Source organism: Sebastes umbrosus, chromosome 11, assembly GCF_015220745.1.
Source record: "Sebastes umbrosus isolate fSebUmb1 chromosome 11, fSebUmb1.pri, whole genome shotgun sequence".
Classification (NCBI taxonomy): Eukaryota; Metazoa; Chordata; class Actinopteri; order Perciformes; family Sebastidae; genus Sebastes; species Sebastes umbrosus.
In genome coordinates, this window is record NC_051279.1 from 16,231,176 (window position 1) to 16,254,984 (window position 23,809).

Genomic DNA, 23,809 nt, shown 5'->3' on the forward strand with positions numbered 1-23,809 from the left:
TAAAGTTGAACTTGAAGTCTCAAGCAAGTCCCAAGTCACTGTGGTGAGAGTCAAGCAAGTCAAGTCGAGTCCCTGCTGTAAGTCAAGCAAGTCAAGTCGAGTCACTGCTCAGGTCAAACAAGTCACAAGTCAAGTCATACAAAATTCTGATGATCTACCCCAGTTTCCACATTTAAAATCAGTTAAAAGACAGTGGTTATGAAAAGATAAGTATAGGCATACTTTACAGGGCTCATGGTGAGTCAAATTGAAAATGCTCATCATGGCAAATTAAAAAAAAAAAAGTTGAAAGTGAAGTGTCTCTTGAAAATATTGAGTCTTGCGTTGGCCTCTGCTGCGTCCCAGTAGGTTACCAGGTTTGCGCACATTGCACTAGAAATCACCCCGATGTTTCAAAAACAAAACGTAACTTCTCAATATCTAGAAATAAATATTAAATATTTGATTTAAAAAAAAAAAAAGTCAAGTCCTTTCAAGTCATCTGTCTCAAGTCGAAGTCAAGTCTCAAGTCATGAAAACCAAGTCGAAGTCAAGTCGAGTCTTTTATCAATGTTAGTCAAGCAAGTCTCAAGACCTCAAAGTCTGACTTGAGTCAAGTCATGTGACTCAAGTCCCCCACCCGTTATTAATAATACATTTGGATAGCAGCTCTCTCTCTCTGTTCTTATTGGATTTAGAAACAAAACAAGACAAATGGACTCATAAATAAGATAAATAAAGAGCAATATTGAGAGGCCTGCATGCGTATGCCTCTTAAAATAGCATCATGACAATAGAAAAAGATGACACAGATTGATGTTTTATTCAACAGCGCAGAGAGCCGTTACTTTAGGGCTGAAACTCACATGTATAAACAAATATAGCACTGACACACACAGACTTGCTTTACAATCTCATTGTGCAGATATTCACATGAAGACTTTGATCAAAACGTCACATGTTTAGTTTTGATTTTTATGTGCAGGTGCTGGAAAAACTAAAGCTCCATCAGCAACAGGTGACACGGGTAAGAAGAAGCTAGAGGCTACATCAGGCACGGGAGTTTCGCTCCTCTTCTTCGTTCTCCAGGAGGTAGGCCGCCTTGTATCGCGTCACCCCCCTCCCGTCCACCGTCTGGAGGGAGACGTTTCGACAGGTGTTGTCCATGCTGCCCAGTGAAGTGTACCTGCAGGTCGACAAGACACGTTAAAGCTGTGATGTTGTGAATAACGGAGGATACGGAAAGTGTTAAAAGATTGAACGTATTCGTACCCTTTATCGTAGAGAATACAGTAGGGCACGTATAACGTCCTCAAGAACGACCAGATGTCGTGATACGTCCAGTCCTGTGGAGTGTTGGGAGACATTTTCAGGATTAGTTCATGTATTCGTTCAACATCAGTCATAAAAACCTGCACATTGTAATTCAATCTTGCAATAATTTCTTTTATGAGAGGCTTTTATTGGTTGAGAATGTGTCACAGAGGGGTCGACTCGCATCACTAATTTGTTTTTGGGTTATATTGGATAGCGTTATATTGTACTGGTGTACCTACTAGTATTTGTGTGTGTGATGGGGGGGGGCAAAAATATTCATAACATCATTTAAAGCCATTACTGCAGGGCTGTTGAATTGCATTAAACTGTGCAGGTGCTGTGATATTTCGTTCACACCCTGTAGATCTGCACTCTGGAACTTCAGTCAAGATGACAAATAACATTAAGTGTAACAAGGGGAAATTGCCTGGCTGGAGCAGTGAAAAACTGATTTGTGTTACCAGTCAAAAAGCTGTTTTCTTTCCTGCAGCACTATATACACTGTAACTTTAGAAAATGTGGGGACACTGAAGGACTGCTTGGTTTTGTATTTTTATAATTCATGTCTGCAGGTGCTCTTAAGTTTACATGTATTTTTCACTTAGAAGAATTTTGTTTTTAAGTGAATTCTCTTACACCCTCTTAAACGATACGACTTTGTACCACCAAAGATAGGACAACTACGATAAGGGGGGAAATACCAAGACATGATGAAACAGTATGTCTATGTGATTAGTAGTTGTCTCACTAGTAAGGGGTTGACTCTCATGTAGTCTGGCCAGCCGGGGTCAGTGGGACACATGGCTGTGAGTGTGTGCGAGTAGGGGTCACTCCTCCTGGTCCCCATCAGGACCGCTTTCAGCTCCGGCTTCCTCTCCTGCACCTCGCTCAGCGCCTGCCGTATGCTGCCCTCCACGGAGAATATCTCCAAGTCGTATCTATAAGGGAGACACATTGCCAAATAATGAATGGTCGTACTGTAACAGGGAGGATTAGGACACTTTTTTGGACACCTGCTGACTCCTGTTGATGAAGACTCCTTGCATTGCTAGGCAACAGCTTGGGTCCATGTTTACGTACTTCTTGTCAGCTCATGTCATTCACATTCACGTGAATTGCATACTATTTCCGGTGAAATATTACAGTATGCAAATGCTGGACACTACGGTGGTATAAATATCCCACAATGCAATGCGGTAGTGACGACAAAGTTCATAACAGATGTCGACGGACAGCTCTGTAACGTCAATTACTTACACTTCAATCTAAGTGTAAGTTTAAGACTTCACTTTGCTAGGCGTAATAATTCTGTCGTTTTTAAATTAGTTCAGACATTGATTTTCATAAAGCATGAGGTTTGTACGGGTTACCTTTGGTTACACGTCTCCAACCGGCAAGGAGGCTCTCAGGAAGTGGCGACATAAATTACCGCTCAGCGCTTCCGAAAAGATACGTAATACCGTTTATTCACACAAAAGTATGTTGAGCGATTGTACACATATTGGGTATGTAGTATAGTATAGTATGTGATTTCGACTCCAACAGGAAATAAACTGGGACACATTTGGAACTGTGAAATTGTCTATATAAAAACACATAAATATGCAAAAAGCAATCAACTGAAATGTGTTTATTAAAAATGTGCAATAGAGTAGACTGGTGGTTCACCTTTTTATCGTGTCCTGAAGGAACCTCTCCATTTCTGGGAATGGAGAGACGATACGGATATACAGGGCTTTCACCTTGTCTTTACCATCCGGATATCGCCTGAGAGTGGCAGGAGGAGAGAAAAAGATAAGATGTTTACCGTTATCACTATCTCCCACTATCTGTCCAATACAGGTCAAGAGAAGTCCGAACAGTCTGTGTCACTTTCTTCTTCATTTACTTCTTACAGTGATGCCCCGCTGTGCACAAGGTGAATCATTATGTTTTAAATCCTCACCCCTAAATGTTCTAATTGTCTCACCCCTCCTGTTACCGTTTCATTGCTGCGTAGTAGAGATGGAGCAGCGCCGTGCAGTCTTTGCCTCCGTTGAAGCCGATGCAGACTTCCTCCGTCGAATACTGATCCAGCGCGGCCTCTATCGTCTTCAGCGCAGACAGAACTTTCTCACCCAACGGAGAGCCTGTGGGGGAATGAAATCCACAGCGAGAGGACGCTTTACAGTGAATGCAGTCACATTTTGTCAGTTAAAAAATAACTGATCCCTCATCCTTACTCAAAAATATCTTCCTTCTTTTCTCTGTTCAGTCTCATGCCAGTTATATTCCATTTTTTTATAACTCATTATGATTTTACAGCGATAATTACTTTCATCTTTTTGCGTCCTTTATTGGTCCCAATGCTGGTGTAAAGATTACGAGTTCTCTGCAATATTCACTTTATATTGAGTTGACTTAGTTTTTAACTATCACCTTCCACCACCCTCTGCCCTCTGTCTCCCCCTCACCGCTGTTAGCCAGCATGTACACCTCAGCGGTGGCGATGGACACCGGGTCAGTGACTAAGGGCACCGCGCTACCCTTGGGCAGCTTGTCCAGCAGCTGTGCCCGGGCTTTGTCTATCTCCTCCTGGCTATCCGAGTCCAGGACCAGCCGGACTCTGTGGTAGTTGCTCAGCCAGTCGGGGTAGGAGCCGAGAGCCACCTTCCGGCCCCAACCGGCCTGCAGTTTGGTCAGCACGGTGGCGATTTCTGTTTCGTCTGCATCCACGAACACCTAATGCAAAAAGATCTTCGGTTATCAAAACGCAGTATTCAACATAGTATTGTAAACGATATGGTATGGTCATCGTGGTGTGTTACCTCACGGGTGTGAAAAGTGGTCCCTGAACCAGCGAAGAGGTGCTCCAGCCCCATGAAGGCCCTCTCCATCAGAGATGGGATCCCAGGAAAGATATATACGTTACGCACACTGACCTGGGAGAAGAAGGTGGACACATCACATACTGAAGGAATATATAGGGGCTAGACAGTCTGTGTTTAGTTCCTGTTTCAAGTACAGAGACCAATACTTCTAATAACATGTACTTTAAGGTAGTTAACATCTCAGAACTAACCTTAGTGTCCTTCTTGTTACTACACAGTTTGTAAGCCTGTCAAACAGTCTATATCTGTAAACTCATATTGATATTGAGCCAATTTATTATCTTTAAGTTAGTAGCTGTACATCTGTTTTACTCTACTTGAAAGAGAAGTGTGTTATGGCACAACCAATGTAATGTTTAGGGTAGCCAACAGTATAAATAAATGTAGTTAATTCACACATTTGTATAACTATTTAATTTCATTACTGGCACTAATTACTCATTTTACTTCTAGAGAAGTGTGTCGTGCATCTCAACATGAAACTGTTCAGCATAAATATAATCATAAGGTGCTACAGAAGTTAACCGTACAGAGTACTGTAGTCTATAAATGTAAGGTTTGAATTTCAGCCAACTGCAACACAAACACTTGCAGGCCTGTCTTCCTTACACTGCTGTTTTCTCTAAATGTTCAATGTCATTTTGCCCGTAGTGAGCAGCCTCTTTTCACTCTCCTGCAGTCTCTGCTAGGTAGTTGATGTTGTCATCTGTCTTCTAAAATAACCCTTGAACAGACAGAACATTATGTGACTGTGAGTGAACATCTTCCAGAAAGTTAGTGTCAGCTAAACAAATGTTGTTTGCCCCAAAAAAAGCCGAGTGAAAAGGTAATTCACAGCAGCACAGCAGAGTTTTAAAAGGGGGGTGGCAGTCAGTCAGTCAGTAGGTGGAAAGTACTGATGATTTATCCATCTATATATCCATCTATCTATTCCCTCTACACCCGGCCTTCACTCACCAGTGGGTAGCGGAGCAGCTGTCCAGTCTGAGGGTCGGTTCCGTAGTTGAGATTGGCCGAGAGAGGCACCATAGCCAGCTTCATAGCAGCGCTGTCCTTATCCGACACCCCGAAAAACTCCTCAACCAACCGGGAGAGCTCAGGGTGGGGATGCAACTCCTCTTGGAACGCCATGGCGACGCTCTCAAAGGTGACATCGTCATGGGTGGGGCCTATGCCCCCTGAAGTGATGAGGTGTGTGTACTGAGGGGAAAGGAGGGCCACCTCTTTGGCGATGACCTCTTGTATATCCGGTACGACCGTTATGCGCTGCACAGACACTCCGAGCTTCCTTAGGGCTCGTGTCAGAAAGGCGCTGTTTGTGTCCAGTGTGTGACCCTGGCAGACGAAGGACGAGAAGAGACACTCGCTTGAGCATTATATTCAAAGACTGAACAATGACTCCAAGGTCTTTGCTTGATGAAATTCAGTGTGAGTCACAGTGAGCATTCTCTGAGGCTGCGACGTGACATTGGACAAAATCAAAAGCCTTTGTGTTTAAATCATGATCATGTCATGTAAAGAAATAGTGGTGAACTGCTGCCACATCAAATAACCAACACAGCAGGGTTTTCCTGGGGATCTACAGTGTGGATCCTGGACTGCATAGCGATCCAGATAGCTGAGGCATACTAATGACTTAGGGTGTCATGTTAGAATGTATAATCATACTTTCAAGTGCGCAGATTTATTAGGAAAAAAAACGTGAGGGTTGATTTCGATTTTCTCAAATCCACAAACTTTCAAGGATTCTCTGTGGGATGCTGTCAATCAGACAAAATACAGCTTAGTCGTACAAAACCACAAGTATATTACCTTGAGTATCTCATCTCCAATGATGAGAATGGCTGCAGTGGGAGCATCCCCGTTGGCTGCAAAGGACGGACTAGAGCCCTGGTGGATTGTGGACATGGTTGCTTTGGTGAGCTGAGCTGCCAGTTTCCTCACACGCACCACTGGTCGACTCAGTTTGGGAAAAGCAATGCTGGAAGACAAAAGAAAAAAATGACTGAACATTAAGCACTTTATTCATGTGTGTTTTGCTGTCTGAACAAAAGCCATAAATCTCCCTGGTCGATAGCAACTCTTTCTTGTCATACAGTAAAATGCAATAATGTATGTTAAATTGTCTTTATTAGTGTGTTCTTTATATACTTTTTGTTGCTTTTGTGCTATAAGTAGAGATCATCTTGAATCTTACGTCAACATGAAGAATCCATATGGAGTGTCATAAAAATATTTCAGGTCTTCTTCTCCTTCATAACTTGCCTCCTACCAGGGAGCATCTTAGAAGACACACGAGAGAAAACAAAGGGGAAAGAAGAAGAAACCTTGAGCAATTTGTGCATCAACTAACAATGACTCAGTTGTTTCTTGACATATGCTACCAACAGGTTGAAGAAATGATGAGTTGCATTTAAAATATCACACTTAATTTGTCTCTGGGAAATAGGGCTGTCCTGAATAAAAATGTTTGGGCTTCGAAGAGAAATCTTCGAAGGTATTTGAAGCTTTGCGGAGCAGCCCGGCGCAGCAAGCTGACATGTTCTTCTGACTGCCTGTCTGTCTGTCACCATCTCCCCCATTTCAGTGCCGCTGCCACACTACTGTACACACACACTCCTCTACACACAACAAACAGCGATATCCGTCTGAGTAGAACTAACAATAATTAATGTTGAATATGAATAATGAATAATGTTGTGGGATTATTCCTTATTTCATGGGCTATTTTGAGATTTATACATTATTATTATTATATACTTATATATAGAAATATATATTATTTTTTTTAAAACCCAGAAGCATTCGAATATTGATTTGGAGGTTGAATACTATGGCAATGGTCGAAGCTTCAAAGCATTCGGGTCAGCCGTACTGGGAAAGTTATTATAATTGTATTTAATGAGTCTATTAACTGTACTGTCAATAGTATATATAGTTGGACCACAGTGGCCACACATACATCAATGACACTGAGACACATTCATACTGGATAGCCAAGCTATAAACTTGGTGCAAGTTGTTTGAAGCAGATTTGACTAATAATGTGAAAACATGCTGATAGAGGAGTGAAGACAAATTCACTGGCATGGAAATGCAGTGAAGAAGACTAGTCAAGACATAATAGGGGAACTGAGAGGAGGTGGATCAAAGGTTTAATGGACAGCTGCCAGCTGCACAGACAGTTACAGATGTTACATCCCATACCTGTAGTGATATCAATTTTCAATTCAATTTGCTTTATTGGCATGACTGTCAGGTGAACAATATTGCCAAAGCGTCAATTCAATAATAAATAAAAAAATAAAAAAATAAATAAATACAAAAAACATATATATACATGTATACAATTCATTAAGCAAATTACAATATATAGATATTTAAAAAGAACATGCATGTAAATGGAAAAGAATAAAGAGGTAATTAATGTTTGTTGTGTCAATAAAACAAACAAAATAAAAAAACAATTAATAACAATATATTGTAAAATCAAAGGATAAATGTAAAAATAAAAAAAATAAAATAAAAACATGAATTAGAGGAGTAAATAAAAGACAGAGTGTGAGTTACATCTATCTAGTGATATCTCTGTATATTAACGTTTGTATTCTACTGATAGTTATCTAATAGGAGTTACAAGAGCATGCTACTATATCTTCACTTATAAGTGTCACATCCTGCTGCCTAACACTGTAAGTTAGTGAAATGAACCTCATGTATTCACTAAAAACTACCACAAACTACGTCTTAAGATCACTCAAAGCTGCAGGTTACGTTGCTTAGCTACGTGACACATTTTAGATAACTATACATGTGTCAAGTCTCCTTGCTAGGTTACTTAACCCCTAGCAACAAGGAAGCACTAGCATTCAAGTACACTTTCATAGTAGCTTATGTTTATGTCTATAATGCTGATTTCTCTCCACTACCACATACTGTGAAGAAACACAATGTATATAGTTTAGTAACCAAACTGAGGTAACTTACTCCTGAGCTTCATGTGACCTCGTTACGTATCCAACCCTTTGTGGCTACATGTCACTCAAAACGTGACGTGTCGTCAGCCGTCCAATCAGAAACAAGAACGGGCTTCACCGAGAGGTCTGAGAGCCAATCAGATCCGTCCTAACGGTTAGCCTCTTGATGTACACGGAAGTAAACTGAAGAGACGGTCCTGTTGTTGTGATAGAATCAGTAAATAAACGATGCGGATCGGTTTAATATGTCGTTTGGTCAAAGTAGATATGATTAGTAGGCTGTCAGCTACACGAACGGTACCGAAACGCGACTATCTTCCGAGTTGCTTTAGCAAAATCTCCACTCGGGTAGCATGATGCTACTGCTAACAGCTGACAACAGCTGATGAGACTTCTTCTTCTTCTTCTTCTTCTTTGGTGTTTATCTGCATCTTAGAGGGGCATTACTGCCACCATCTGGACTGGAGGTGGAACAGGAGATTGTGCAGAAACAAAATAAAAAAAATAAATAGAATAAAAAATAATAATAATAATAATAAGGAAAACTCTAGATTCGTTTAACTAAATCAGTTTCTCTTAAAAACTGAATAATTTCACAGTACATGTTATCTCCTGTATTCCCCAATAGACCTGACAATGAAAAGTCCTGATGTTTAGCCTTCTCAGTTGCGGACCCTAGTCTGTGGAACAAACTGCCTCTCCACATCAGATCTGCTCCCTCTACAGAGTCGTTCAAAGCACAGCTCAAGGCCCACCTCTTTTCTTTGGCTTTTGAATGTACTTGAACTGTGATTACTAATTAGCCTTTTATAATGCTCATTATAACAGTCTTTTACTCATGGATTTTACCTTGGTCTCTGTCTGTGGATGTGTGTGATTTTGTTGCCTGCTCTGTTGACCTGTTTTTATTCTGCCTATGTCTGTAAAGCACTTTGGTCAGCTCATGTTGTTTTAAATGCGCTATAGAAATAAATTTGACTTGACCTGACTTAGTGACTGTAAAAGGTGATTCCTCTGGATAATGTAATTCCTGGAGTATATCAGTCCATGTTCGACAGTTTCTGGTTGATTACAATATGTGCATTTCCCAGTTGGGTGCTTGCCTATTCTATATAATGTGTAGGTTAAGACCTGTATGTCCAATTCTCAGTCGAGTAATGACATTTTCTTCCCTTCTTTTCCAGCCCACCTTTCTCCCTGCTCCAACATGTTTTTGTATATTGTACAGATGCCATCCAGTTTCCTGATCATCCCAGTACTCCTGCCATACTGTTTGTGCATAATGTCTTGATGAATGGCTTAGCCTCAGCTTTACATAATGGAATTTGTAAATCTATATTCTTAATTCTGAGTGTTTGTTTGGCCAGAATATCTACTTGCTCATTTCCCTCCACACCAACATGAGCAGGAACCCAGATGAATTGTGTGACTGTGCCTTTCATTTCCATCCTATACATTATGAGGAATGTTTCATTGATGATATCTGTTCTGATTGATGATCTACCAGATCCTATATGCTTGTAAGTGCTGAAAAACTGTCAGAATCAATAACGGTGTTGTTTATTTCCCTCTCCTCGCCAAGACTTCTTCAACTTCTTCTGCTCAATTCACAAGAGCTTTCTGTTACTCGTCTGCCTCTGCTGGCAGGAGGGATGGATGACACCAAGGCACCACTAAACTGTCTGCTGCTGTTTGCTTTCTTGTCTACAGGTGGGGCATGTTGGCATGTCTGGAACCGCGAGTCTGTGTAGTGAAACAAAGTGGAAGGTGAATTGCTTATTTTTGCACAGTACTTTACTGGTTTGAGAATACATTGTTGATATTTTATATGCAAAGAACAAAAAAAAATACTTTTAAGTTCTAAGTACAATATAATATTTCCATGGTGTTTAGATAAGTCTGCAAGTAAAGGTATATAAAAGCCCTTTTCTGTCAGGAAAACAAAAAATAAAGTAAAAGTTATGAAAGACAAAATATGAAGAAACATACTTATATTAAGTCAAAATAATGAGATAAGTCCGAATTATTTTTTTTATTATATTTTTTATTGACACTTTGCAACAAACATACACAACATAATTTACAGATCCTCTATACATACACCACCCAACCATGTTTTAAGATTTGTTATACACATAAAATATATATATATAATATAATATATATTACATATTTCATAAATTTGACTTTGAAAGTTAGAATTTTGACTAAGTATTTCATAATTTTCTACTGTAAGTGTTTTTGTTTTTGTTATATATAACTTTTCCTGGCAGAAGCCTCCATAATGTAGAGATAGGCCTATTTCACAGATACTGTATTTTGAAAAGCAAAAGGTGTAACTAATAAGGTAATGATGACTTTAATCCAGTCCCAGTAAACCGTAACAGTGTGACTGTGAGCCAACATGTAGAGTACCAGGATCCTGAAACCGGAGCAGCTAAAGGAATTAAGCCATTACTTATTTATTAATTACCTGTGCTATTCTTACTGTGATATGTCAAAATATGTTCTGTGGCAAAGGGCCTATTATGCATATGTAAATATCTACCCTGGGTGCATGTGAGCAGGTCCACAGGAGTTATTAGGGTTAAGTCAAATGCCTTGTTCAAGGACATATTTACCTGCTGTTGGTCATTTTATTGTTTATGGTATAGGCCATATCGCTTGGAGTCACTTTACAAATGTATGGAACTTTTATGAAAATCAAAACTCCCGCAAGCTATATGGTTTGAAGCATAGAAGGACAAAATCATTATTTATTTTGTCCACCCCATTTGTATCAGTGAGGGGAGGCTAAATAACAGAAACCCCTAGATTGAAAAATACAATGCAGTTCAACAGCACCACAAACTACATCCTCAAAAATGATCATACAGTTGAATCAACAGCTCTGTAAAACAGTTTCAAACAGTTACAAACTGCAACTTTTCAGTCTTTAATGCACATTTTTGCTAATTTTTTGATTATAATTTACAGTCTTTAATGCACGTCTTTGCACATTTTTGGATTATAATTTACAGTCTTTAATGCACATTTTTGGATTATAATTTACTATGTATATATGGTAATATGTACACATCTGTCACTGTAAATATAATTCCTACTCATTATGCATACAGTATATAGACATCTCCACATGTACGTACATACTGTACATAATCATCCAGTTCACGTATATCCATCCAGTATTAGGGCTGCTGGATCGATAGACAGACAGACAGACAGACAGACAGATAGACAGACAGATAGACAGATAGATAGATAGACAGACAGACAGACAGACAGACAGACAGACAGACAGATAGATAGACAGATAGATAGATAGATGTACTTTATTGATCCCAAATTGGGAAATGCTTGTGTTGCAGCAGCAGGTTATCCAGACAATGCGCAGGAACAGTAAATATACAATACATATACATGTCAACACTAGAGATAATATCAATATATTACAATTCTACATTTATTTTATTTTATTTTTTTGTCATCGTCATCATTAACATTATCAACAACGTCATCAACGTCATCATCGTCATCATCGTCATCATGATTATCCTAATCAACATCAGCAACATCAGCCACATCCTCAATATCATCATCAACATCCTGTACCAGACTACTACAACTACAGCTTAGAGAAGATAAAATATGAACAAAGAATAACAATAACATACTTTATATACAATAGCAAAGTGTGCATTGACATACTATAATATTAAAATGATAATAGGCCTATATACAGAGCTTTTTCTTTTGTAAAAATACAGGCACTTGTAGTTTTGTGGTTTGTGGAAACGAAACTTCCTACGTGGTATTCATTAGAGGTAATTTCACTTGTTTGTTAATCATTGGCTTCACTCATCATTGGCCCAGAACACATCTCAAATCAGGTACAGCCTCTCCTTGGCCCCCTTACTCCCAACGTAAAATCAGCCACAAGAGATCTGGGTGTTATCCTTGACAGTAACCTGAGTCTAGAGCACCATGTTAAAAAAGTAGTCCAGTCGTGTTTTTATCAACTACGAAATATCTCGAAAATTCGATCAGTTCTCTCTTTCAAAAACACAGAGAAAATGATACACGCCCTGATATCCTCCCGTCTCGATTACTGTAATGCCTTGTACACCTGCTTAAATAATCGAGCAATTGAGCAGCTCTAAATAGTTCAAACCTCTGCAGCTAGACCGCTAACCAAAACCAAACGATACTCTCACATCACACCAACTCTGGCTTCACTACAGTGGCTCCCAGTGTCTTTTAGAATTGATTTTAAAGTGCTTTTAATCGCATATAAAGCTCTGAATGACCTGGCACCGGAGTATGTAACTGAGCTTCTCACACGGTACTGTCCAAACAGGCCCCTCAGGTCAGCAAGTCTGGGTCTTTTAACAGTTCCAAAGACCAGGTTGAAAACCAAAGGCGATCGTGCTTTTGCAGTACTGGCTCCCCCGACTCTGGAACAGTCTTCCAATTAGCACTAGATCAGCAGACTCGGTCACAACTTTTAAATCCCGTCTTAAAACCCACTTTTTTAAAATGGCTTTTCAATCGGATGCATTTTAGTCTTTTGTATGCTTGTGTGCTCATGTGTATATATGTGCATATGTAACTGTATGAATATGCATATGCTTGTTTCTTTATTTTTCCATCCTATTGTTTTTATTTAATTATTTATGTTGCAGTGTATTCTGTTGTACGTTATATGAATTTCCTTGGAAAGCACTTTGTGCTTTGTGCTTGAAAAGTGCTCTACAAATAAACGTATTAATATTATTATTATTAATGCTTTTGGCTCGCAATCTGGGCTTTCTACTTTTGCGCAATGTGCACACTGAATGGGCCAAAATAAATCGGATTCTAAAACAATTCAACCTTTAAGGTAGGACTTATTGCAGAACTGTTACTTCATAAACTTGCACCTGAGTACATAGCACTGACTAATATTTAAAAATGTAAATTTCTATGATAATAACATTATGTAGGCTATGTAAGCCTACCACATTTACCCAATAACAATATTAAAGGAATACAGCAGGGCTGCTAGATATATATATATATATATATATATATATATATAGATAGATAGATAGATAGATAGATAGATAGATAGATAGATAGATAGATAGATAGAGATAGATAAATGGATGTGCTTTATTGACCCCAAATTGGGAAATGCTTGTGTTGCAGCAGCAGGTTATCCAGACAATGCACAGTAACAGTAAATATACAATACATATACATGTCAACACTAGAGAGAATATCAATAGTACACACAATATAAAGAATATATTACAATTCTACATTTATTTTATTTTACTTTTTTGTCATCGTCATCATAAACATTATCAACAACGCCATCTATGTCATCATCATGAATATCCTAATCAACATCAGCCACATCCTCAATATCAACATCAACATCCTGTACCAGAGTACAACAACAACTAACTTAGAAAAGACAAAGAATAACAATAACATACTATATACAACAATAGCAAAATGTGCATTGACACACTATATAATAATATTAAGATGATAAAGGGCCTATAAACAGAGCTTTTTTTCTTTTGTTAAAACAGCCAATTGTAGTTTTGTGGTTTATGAAAACGAAACTTCACACGTGGTATTCATTAGAGGTAACTTCACTTGTGTGTGTGTGTGTTAATGCTTTTGGCTCTCAATCTGGGCTTTCTACTTTTGCGCAATGTGCACACTGAATGAGCCAGGTGCAAAACACACACACACACACACACACACACACACACACACACACACACGCACACACACACACACACACACACACACACACACACACACACACTCACACACACAGATGACGTTGCCATTTGTTCGCGGAAGTGGCTTCTGTCGTGACCGTGGAGGGGGGAGGCAGGGGGAGGAGGAAGGGAAGGAAAGGGAGAGGAAAAGAAAGAAGAAGTTTACACTTAATCTCTTATGAAGTTTAACTAAACTGTTGAGAGGAGTCCGGCGGACAAAACTGTCGACCTTTGTGTCCTGTTGGATGAAGTTCAGCTGAAGTTTGTGCAGAAGCAGCAGCAGCTTTTAGTGGGCAGGAGCAGCAACAAGGAGAGGAAGGGAGGAAGAGAGCTGGTAAGTTTCTCGTTAAAGTTGATCACACTTTTTTTTTCTTCTCTGTGGGGCATGGTTTTGGTGCGCGTTGTGCGTCAATGAGTGTACCGCAGTTATTGCTGAACATATCACAAGTTTGAGGAAACGGTTCATGCAGTCTTTGATGTGGAACAGCGCAGTGTTACTATAGTTTTAGCACGTCGGGTTATACTGTAAAATATGGAGCTCATGATCTCACTGCGCTCTGCACACATCAGCATTCATGTTTAACTTGTGTTCGTCCTGCTGTCAGAAGAGTGTGAGCAGAAAACACAACACAGCACAGTCACTGTGAAAACACTGGAGGTAGTTCAAAATAGGTATAATGATAAAAGTCAACTGAGTGGCCTCAAGCTGCGTCTTTCAGTGCATGAGTAGAGAATAGCTCACTGGCATGGCTCTCCATTAGAAACAGACATATTCTCAAATTGAGTCCGAGCTGAAGTGATCAATCTGTAAACTGAAAATTAATAATAATCAATTAACTGTTTCATGCAAAAATTACCAAACACTTCCATCTTCTCCAATGTAAAGCTTTTCTTTGTTTTATATGATAGTAAGTGAATATTTGCATCTTGGATTGTTGTTGGTCAGACAGAAAAAGTAATTTGTCAACTTTGAAAGATTCAGATTTTCACTATTCATTGACATTTTATAGACAAAATCTAGGGCTGCAACTAATCTCTTTATTAATCGATAATAGTTTTGAACAATTGGTTGCTGCAAGTCAACTGAGTGGCCTCAAGCTGCCTCTTTCAGTACATGAATAGAGAATAGCTCACTGGCATGGCTCTCCATTAGAAACAGACATATTCTCAAATTGAGTCCGAGCTGAAGTGATCAATCTGTGAGTCAATAGACTGGAAATTAATGATAATCAATTAACTGTTTCATGCAAAACTTACCAAACACTTCTCCAATGTAAAGCTTTATGTTGTTTTATATGATAGTAAGTGAATATATTTGCATCTTGGACTGTTGTTGGTCAGACAGAAAAAGTAATTTGTCAACTTTGAAAGATTCAGATTTTCACTATTCATTGACATTTTATAGACAAAATCTAGGGCTGCAATTAATCTCCTGATTAATCGATAATAGTTTTGATGAATTTGTTGCTGCAAGTCAACTGAGTGGCCTCAAGCTGCCTCTTTCAGTGCATGAATAGAGAATAGCTCACTAGCATGCCTTTTTGTTTTTTTCCATTATAGATATATTTCTCCAGAAATATTCTAAAAATTGAGTCAGAGCTGGAGTGATTCATCTATGAGTCAATAGACTGAAAATTAATGATAATCAATTAACTGTTCCATGCAAAACAATTACCAAACACTTAATGCTGGTTCCATCTTCTCCAATATAAAGATTTACTTTGTTTTATATGATAGTAAGTGAATATATTTGCATCTTGGACTGTTGTTGGTCAGACAGAAAAAGGTTATTTGAGTAAGTCAACTTTGAAAGATTCAGATTTTTCACTATTCATTGTCATTTTATAGACAAATCTAGGGCTGCAACTAATAGTTATTTTCATTGTCAACTAATCTCTTGATTAATCGATAATAGTTTTGAACAATTGGTTGCTGCAAGTCAACTGAGTGGCCTCAAGCTGCCTCTTTCAGTACATGAATAGAGAATACCTCACTAGCATGGCTCTCCATTAGAAACAGACATATTCTCAGATTGAGTCCGAGCTGAAGTGATCAATCTGTGAGTCAATAGACTGGAAATTAATGATAATCAATTAACTGTTTCATGCAAAACTTACCAAACACTTCTCCAATGTAAAGCTTTATGTTGTTTTATATGATAGTAAGTGAATATATTTGCATCTTGGACTGTTGTTGGTCAGACAGAAAAAGTAATTTGTCAACTTTGAAAGATTCAGATTTTCACTATTCATTGACATTTTATAGACAAAATCTAGGGCTGCAACTAATCTCTTTATTAATCGATAATAGTTTTGATGAATTTGTTGCTGCAAGTCAACTGAGTGGCCTCAAGCTGCCTCTTTCAGTGCATGAATAGAGAATAGCTCACTAGCATGCCTTTTTGTTTTTTTCCATTATAGATATATTTCTCCAGAAATATTCTAAAAATTGAGTCAGAGCTGGAGTGATTCATCTATGAGTCAATAGACTGAAAATTAATGATAATCAATTAACTGTTCCATGCAAAGCAATTACCAAACACTTAGTGCTGGTTCCATCTTCTCCAGTGTAAAGATTTACTTTGTTTTATATGATAGTAAGTGAATATATTTGCATCTTGGACTGTTGTTGGTCAGGCAGAAAAGGTTATTTGAGTAAGTCAACTTTGAAAGATTCAGATTTTTCACTATTCATTGTCATTTTATAGACAAATCTAGGGCTGCAACTAATAGTTATTTTCATTGTCAATTAATCTCTTGATTAATCGATAATAGTTTTGAACAATTGGTTGCTGCAAGTCAACTGAGTGGCCTCAAGCTGCGTCTTTCAGTGCATGAGTAGAGAATAGCTCACTAGCATGGCTCTCCATTAGAAACAGACATATTCTCAAATTGAGTCCGAGCTGAAGTGATCAATCTGTGAGTCAATAGACTGGAAATTAATGATAATCAATTAACTGTTTCATGCAAAACTTACCAAACACTTCTCCAATGTAAAGCTTTATGTTGTTTTATATGATAGTAAGTGAATATTTGCATCTTGGACTGTTGTTGGTCAGACAGAAAAAGTCATTTGTCAACTTTGAAAGATTCAGATTTTCACTATTCATTGACATTTTATAGACAAAATCTAGGGCTGCAACTAATCTCTTGATTAATCGATAATAGTTTTGATGAATTTGTTGCTGCAAGTCAACTGAGTGGCCTCAAGCTGCCTCTTTCAGTACATGAATAGAGAATAGCTCACTGGTATGCCTTTTTGTTTTTTTCCATTATAGATATATTTCTCCAGAAATATTCTAAAAATTGAGTCAGAGCTGGAGTGATTCATCTATGAGTCAATAGATTGAAAATTAATGATAATCAATTAACTGTTCCATGCAAAACAATTACCAAACACTTAGTGCTGGTTCCATCTTCTCCAATATAAAGATTTACTTTGTTTTATATGATAGTAAGTGAATATATTTGCATCTTGGACTGTTGTTGGTCAGACAGAAAAAGGTTATTTGAGTAAGTCAACTTTGAAAGATTTAGATTTTTCACTATTCATTGTCATTTTATAGACAAAATCTAGGGCTGCAACTAATAGTTATTTTCATTGTCAATTAATCTCTTGATTAATCGATAATAGTTTTGAACAATTGGTTGCTGCAAGTCAACTGAGTGGCCTCAAGCTGCCTCTTTCAGTGCATGAATAGAGAATAGCTCACTAGCATGGCTCTCAGAAATATTCTCAAATTGAGTCAGAGCTGAAGTGATTCATCTGTGAGTCAATAGAACAAATCTAGGGCTGCAACTTTTAGTTAATTTCATTGTAAATTAATCTCTTGATTAATCGATACCTGATCGGATATTGATTGATTGATTGATTGATCGGATATTGTGCCGATACTGACTCAAATAGGTGGATCGGGTATCGGTGACAATGGGGCCGATCTATTCAATTCAATTCAATTCTATGTTTATATACCATTTTCATTCCTGCTTAAGTTTTGCATTAGCTGCATTAAAAAGGTTTACACCTGAATTCCTGATCATTTAGAACATTTGTTATGATTTATTATTTTGATAATAGATATATCTATGTATTTATTTCTTACACTTTGTTTTACAAGGTTAAGAAAGCAATGTTTAAGCCCAGCCTGATGTTTCCTTACACATAAAAGAATGATCCCAGACACTTCCACACAGCGGGCATGCAACTTATTAATTAAACACCGGTATCGGATCGGTACTCGGTATCGGCCGATACCCAAAGCCCAGGTATCGCTATCGATATCGGGACTGAAAAAGTCGGATAGATGCAATTGTTTTGCAGCTCAGGACAAAACAATTGAGAAAACAACTGGCAGATTAATTGTTAATGAAAATAATTATTAGTTGCAGCCTTAAAACTTAAAACTATTTTTTTTAAAAAGGGTCGTGGTAGTGTCAGAGTGGAACTGAATCTCTCCAGTTTGTTGTAACTTGTCTGTGAGATAAGCCATATCAGTACACACACACACACACACACACACAAATCTGTACACAATCACACAGCGAACTCGCAGCTTTGCTCCACTACTTCTTCTGTGTCGAGCGTATCCATGGAGACACGGTCAGCAAAACACACCTCAGATGTGTTGAAACGGGGTCACTGTGACGGAGTTAAAGTTCACCGTGAACGAGTGAAGGACAGACAGACTATTATGGAAGCAGACTCAAGGGTATGAGGGATGATTGAGGCGACTGAAAGCGGCGGGCTCGGTGCTCTTATCAGGGTCAGCCACACCGCTCCGACCGGCAGCCCCTGACACCATATTATATGGTGGAAGTTATCTCCGCTGATGGAAACGGAGGGGTCCAATCAACAACTGATCCGGAAAAAAAAGGTATATTCAGACACATGTCAGGAGCCAGACAAACAGGACGCATGTGCACAAAAAAACAACACAAACGGGGAGGACAGTCCGAGACACAATCTGTCAGTCAACGCGGAGCATCTCGGCCACTCTATCACAACCATTGGCACAATCCAAAATCCACTTGATTAAAATTGGATCTGTCCAGTTCTGCTCAAAACCGTATCAGTCAGCGGTGAAAGCTTTCGCCCCTGATTGACGGCACAGCGTGACACTTGTGATTGTTGCAGCTTCACTTTGACAGGTGTGTGTGCACATAGCCATACACTGACTCACAGACACACACAGTCATTTTTTATAAGAAGTGCATGTTAGCGCTGATATTAGCCTTGTGATGTTTGATTAAAAACATAATGGCGAGGTAATAAGCTGCTTTAAACATGTCAAGGCTGTTGACAGGACATTAATGTGTGTGTTTGTCTTTGTCTGATGTGTGTACTATATCTGTCTGTCTGCCGCTGTGGGAGTATGTGATTGTGTCTGTGTGTGTGTGTGTGTGTGTGTGTGTGAGAGTGTGTTCTGGAAACAAGCTGTAGGAGTTTGTTTTTGAGGTCATAGCGTGTGGTTGTCCGTCTCTACCTCGACACAATGGGACTGAGCCTCAGCTGTGTTTCCTCCTGCAACATGCTCAGTGCTCGCTGCACTGCGTGGTTAAAAATACTGTCCTTGGCGACGTTAAAAATGAGAAGTGAGTGTAACTTGGGTGTAAATAGCAAAAAGAAAAAAAACAAAACAGAACTTGAGTCACACTATAATGACAGTTGGTGGTATTTTTTGGATTGGAGGGCTCTGATTGGTATATTATTGGCTTTGACACACACAGTTTATTACTATTTTGTGTCATAAACTTGGCTAAGATTGCATTTCTAGAAGTCACAACCTCTTTTTTTGTGCAGATCAGGGCTCCTCCGCCCATGTCTAGCCTTAGGTAATGTGTTGGGTGTGAGACTGATTGAAGATGTTGTACCTCTGCCAAGAAAGGTCACTTCAGGGTTAGGTTTATATCAGGTCTGGAGCAGACTAAATTCTGATTTCCTGGTCTGTCCCTGGTAGAGCTGTTATCACTGTTTTATGCCTTCGATTGTTCCCTATACTGACGTCAGAGAATAATAAATCACCAATAAGATTATGATCACACTCAAGACACTGAAATAGTTAACTGCTCTGTAAACACTGAATGATGCAGAAAGCACTTTATTTTAATTCTGTAGATAAAATTGGACATAAAACAATAAAAAAGCAGCGATTAAAACCAACTCTTATTTGAGCAGCTGAAAAAACAAGGACTTGTTGGAGACCTGTTTTGCTTTAATAAAAGTGAAAGCAGTGATGCTGCAAGATGTACTTGGATAGATAATCTAAATGCAGTATGTACGATGGAACAACAATTGAATCTACTATTGAATTAATTTGATTGTGTTTGCAGACCAGTGACTTTTACCTTTTACCAGCATTTCTAACTGTGTTGCATACTTTAATGAAACAGCTTCCATTCATTTGTGTTAATGTTCACCTCAACCTGGTGAAGGAAAGCCTGGTTAATAGTTAACGTGAAAGGAGAAAAGGACTTCCCTTATATCATTTGATATTTTTTGATACTGGTGCCAATACGATACCTGTCAGGTGGAACATGGAAACACGTGTTAAGGCTTCTCGTTGATCCACTATGGCTTGGATTGCACCTCATTTACACTTCGTTTTGGACAAATGCGTCTGCCGAATGAATAAAGGTAAAATTAGGGCTGTCAATCATTTCAAGTATTTAATCGCGATTAATCGCAAATTTTTTATCTGTTCAAAATGAACCTTAAAGGGAGATTTGTCAAGTATTTAATACTCTTATCAACATGGGACTGGGCAAATATGCTGCTTTACGGAAATGTATATTTGTATTTATTACTGGAAATCAATTAACAACACAAAACAATGACAAATATTGTCCAGAAACCCTCACAGGTACTGCATTTAGCATGAAAAAATATGCTCAAATCATAACATGGCAAACTCAAGCCCAATAGGCAACAACAGCTGTCAGTGAGTCAGTGTGCTGACTTGACTATGACTTGCCCCAAACTGCATGTGATTATCATGAAGTGGGCATGTCTGTAAAGGGGAGACTCGTGGGTACCCAGAGAACCCATTTTCATTCACATATCTTGAGGTCATGTAAACTCCAACCAGTTGGCAACCTCCAGGTTTATGTAAATGATGGTCCCATTTGGAGTTAAATAGACGATAAAGCAGGGTATGCTTTAGGGCGTGACTATCTTGTGATTGACAGGCCACGTTGTTGGCAGATCTCGGAGTTGTCCGCGTTTTCGTCTTAGAACTTTAACCCGTTCATAGTGTGTTTTCAGTTCAGTAAAGTTAATTGTAACATTTTTGGTTGCCTAAAATGTATCCAGCATTCGGTTGTACTTAGCTGCATCCTGTCGTGTCACTTCGGGTTGCAAAACACCAAGATGACGACGGTCAAAAACCAAGATGACGACGGCCAAAATGCCATGGGTGGTGACGCCACAGGGACTACAACCACTTCTCATATACAGTCTATGACCACAACCCTCTTTTTTTTTGTTCACAAAACAAGCCAATCTTCCTAAACACAGCAGCTTGTAATGAGCCAAACAGAAAGAGAAGCTGAAATTTAATAGTAGCCTATAAAAAGTTATGACTTAAATCAGGAAATATCTGATCAGAGAATATGTAAACAAGACCCGAGAAAGCATTCCTCCTATAACTTTTGGCACTTGACAGTTTCAGTACCCGATGCTATGGATGCGATTTGGTACTCAGAAAGTGTTAAAGTTTGACCTGGGAACTTAAGTGAAGAAATAACACAGTTTCTATCAAATAAACCGTTGAGGTAAGTGGGAAAGTTGTAAGTGGAGGGAGGCAGAGAGTGGCAGCAGGAAGGGAATGATGGAAGGAGATAGAGATGTGGGAGTGCGGTTAGAGGGGGCGGCGGAGGGGGGGTTGGCACGACCCAAAATAGCCAGCTCACATGTTTGCTGTGTGCGTGGTGAGCTATGAAACCAGCAGAAGGGCCCTCTGCTGAATGCCTGTCTAATCTAATGTTCACCCTCACCCCTAATTTTTGAAAATTTGATTGCCATTTTGCTGTCTCTACAGTATATGTGTGTGTGTGGGTGTTTGCACGTCTTTTCCAATCAGAGAGGGCTCTCCCATGTCAGTTACGCCCACCCCCCTCTCGTTGTTTCCCTCTGTGCTCATCGTCTTCATCATTGTCTGTCTTGTCTCCGTAATGTGAACTGATATTGGACAGCGTATTCAGGCTGGCAGTAGTCCAGTAGGGAAAAGGTCAGTGACTAGGCCCGTTTACTCATCTACGCTCATTTTTTTTGGCCTAGTGTATGTAAGGGGGTGAGCGAGGCGGGTCAAATCAGATTACACACACACACACACACACATACAGACAGACAGTATAAGAGCAGACAGCAGATATGGCCCTGCAGCGTTCGCATTAGATCCAGAGCTCTGACTGTTTCATACTGCAGCTTCCATAGTTATTCCGTCTAGTGCATGCATATAAAACAAAGCGCACGCTCGCCGACTCGCATCGGGCAAGCCGAGACACAAGCATCCTACACATGCGGTCCTTTCAGTTAATTCCTTTCATTCCACAGAGTGTGTTTCAACACGCACGCTTGGATTATTGCCTCTCTTCCTCTCACTCTTTCTTTCTCCCACTCGATCTCGCTCTATCTCCGTCTTATGTCACCGTTGTGTGTGTGTGTGTGTCTCTGTGCGCTTAACCAACCGGGCCGTTTATATCAAGGAGGTCCCATGACCCTTCTCCACAGCTGATCCTGGGAAGCAAAGCATGCTGGGGAGTCAAGTAGCCGCAAGGGCGAATGTTGGCGCGCGCTGTGATTGGCTCCTTGAGTTTTTGTGTGTGTGTGTGTGTACAGTATGCTGATGTGCAGTTTGGTGTTTTTAGGGTTACAGACTCACAGGCAGCCTGTGTTGGCCAATGGAATATATGGTAAGACATTCAAATGATACAAACACAAAACACAGAGTGACACGGTGGCGAAGGGGTTGCTTCTTTCCAGCACAATGTTATGTCAAATAGGAGGGTCAAAACTCTCATGTCTAATATGCAAACCAGTTGTAATAATAGTATTTATTTAGATATTGATGATAGATAAAAGTAAGTAAACCCTCCTGGAAGTAATCATTTGGCCCTCTTATCTTCAAGGGGGGTTAAATATTGATGTTTTAGGTAATGAATTGTAAATTCAGGGCTGCATGATTACAGCAAAAAAAGCTCTAAATTACTCTTCTAGATATTGTGTTTAGTTTTTAGTAGGGGGGTGTAATAATTCACCAAATTCACAGGCTGATTCATTCTCAATATATCATGAAATAACGCCTTCTGGAGATGTGCCCAACATTTCAGTTTTCAATTTTATTATAATTCAACTTTATTAAATTGTGGAGTTTTAAAACTTTGAAATAAAAAGTGGAGCTTCGTGTGACTCAGTTCAGATTGGTTTCTCAGCAGCAGCAGCAGAAAACAGGAGTATTATTCAACAGCAGTAAACCGTATACAGTATTATATTGTTGCACCCCTACAGACGATTTGAGAAAAACAATTTTTTACTACACGTTTGGCATATTTTATCATTTAATTTTTTTTCCCTGCAGCAGTCTAAAAGAAATATTTCAATATAGCTAGGAATACGCCTGCGTATTGGCAAGAATCTGGCGATACGATACGTATCATGACACAGGGGTTACGATTTATTATATCGCGATATATTGCGATACTGTAAGTAAGGTGGTATATTATGATTTTTTTAAAATCTAATTTTACCGCCATATGCATAAAATCTGAGTAAAACAAGTTTACCTTCTTATGTAATCAGAACAGTGGGATCTGCGTTTGTGTTTATCACAGCCCTGACCAGACTGTGGCCAATCACAGGTCATTTCAGAGAGCGTTCCTATTGGCTGTTTATT

General features: G+C 39.1%; 2 protein-coding genes across 4 annotated transcripts in view; one reads left to right on the forward strand and one right to left on the reverse strand.

Annotated features, from left to right (window-relative positions):
* Positions 1 to 778: 778 nt before the first annotated feature.
* Positions 779 to 8,531, reverse strand: flad1 (flavin adenine dinucleotide synthetase 1). 2 transcript variants are annotated; one of them, XM_037785465.1, is made up of 11 exons: positions 8,154 to 8,531; positions 6,364 to 6,448; positions 5,979 to 6,147; positions 5,124 to 5,501; positions 4,104 to 4,217; positions 3,750 to 4,017; positions 3,278 to 3,425; positions 2,965 to 3,063; positions 2,045 to 2,234; positions 1,252 to 1,325; positions 779 to 1,165 (listed from the first exon to the last, which is right to left on the reverse strand). In XM_037785465.1, the coding sequence occupies exons 2-11, from the start codon at positions 6,369 to 6,371 to the stop codon at positions 1,030 to 1,032; spliced, it is 1,584 nt and encodes a 527-aa protein (XP_037641393.1). In that variant the 5' UTR covers positions 6,372 to 6,448; positions 8,154 to 8,531; the 3' UTR covers positions 779 to 1,029. The 2 variants fall into 2 exon arrangements, with proteins under 2 accessions (XP_037641393.1, XP_037641394.1); XM_037785466.1 differs by lacking the exon at positions 6,364 to 6,448.
* A 5,491-nt stretch (positions 8,532 to 14,022) lies between these two features.
* shc1 (SHC (Src homology 2 domain containing) transforming protein 1) overlaps positions 14,023 to 23,809 on the forward strand; it is a 49,073-nt gene continuing 39,286 nt past the window's right edge. Inside the window, exons 1-2 of one of the 2 annotated variants that reach the window (XM_037784605.1) lie at positions 14,023 to 14,254; positions 22,785 to 22,829. In XM_037784605.1, the coding sequence (XP_037640533.1) occupies positions 22,818 to 22,829 (12 nt within the window). In that variant the 5' untranslated portion in view covers positions 14,023 to 14,254; positions 22,785 to 22,817. The remainder of the gene's footprint in view (positions 14,255 to 22,784; positions 22,830 to 23,809) is intronic. The other variant, XM_037784606.1, reaches the window with a different exon arrangement.

Bases quoted from the DNA above. Each gene is read 5' to 3' on its own strand.
- flad1 (XM_037785465.1), bottom strand. The intron at 1,326-2,044 runs GTGAGACAACTA...AACACTCCACAG, and splicing joins TGAGAGTCAACCCCTTACTA to GACTGGACGTATCACGACAT. The intron at 1,166-1,251 runs GTACGAATACGT...GTCGACCTGCAG, and splicing joins TGTATTCTCTACGATAAAGG to GTACACTTCACTGGGCAGCA.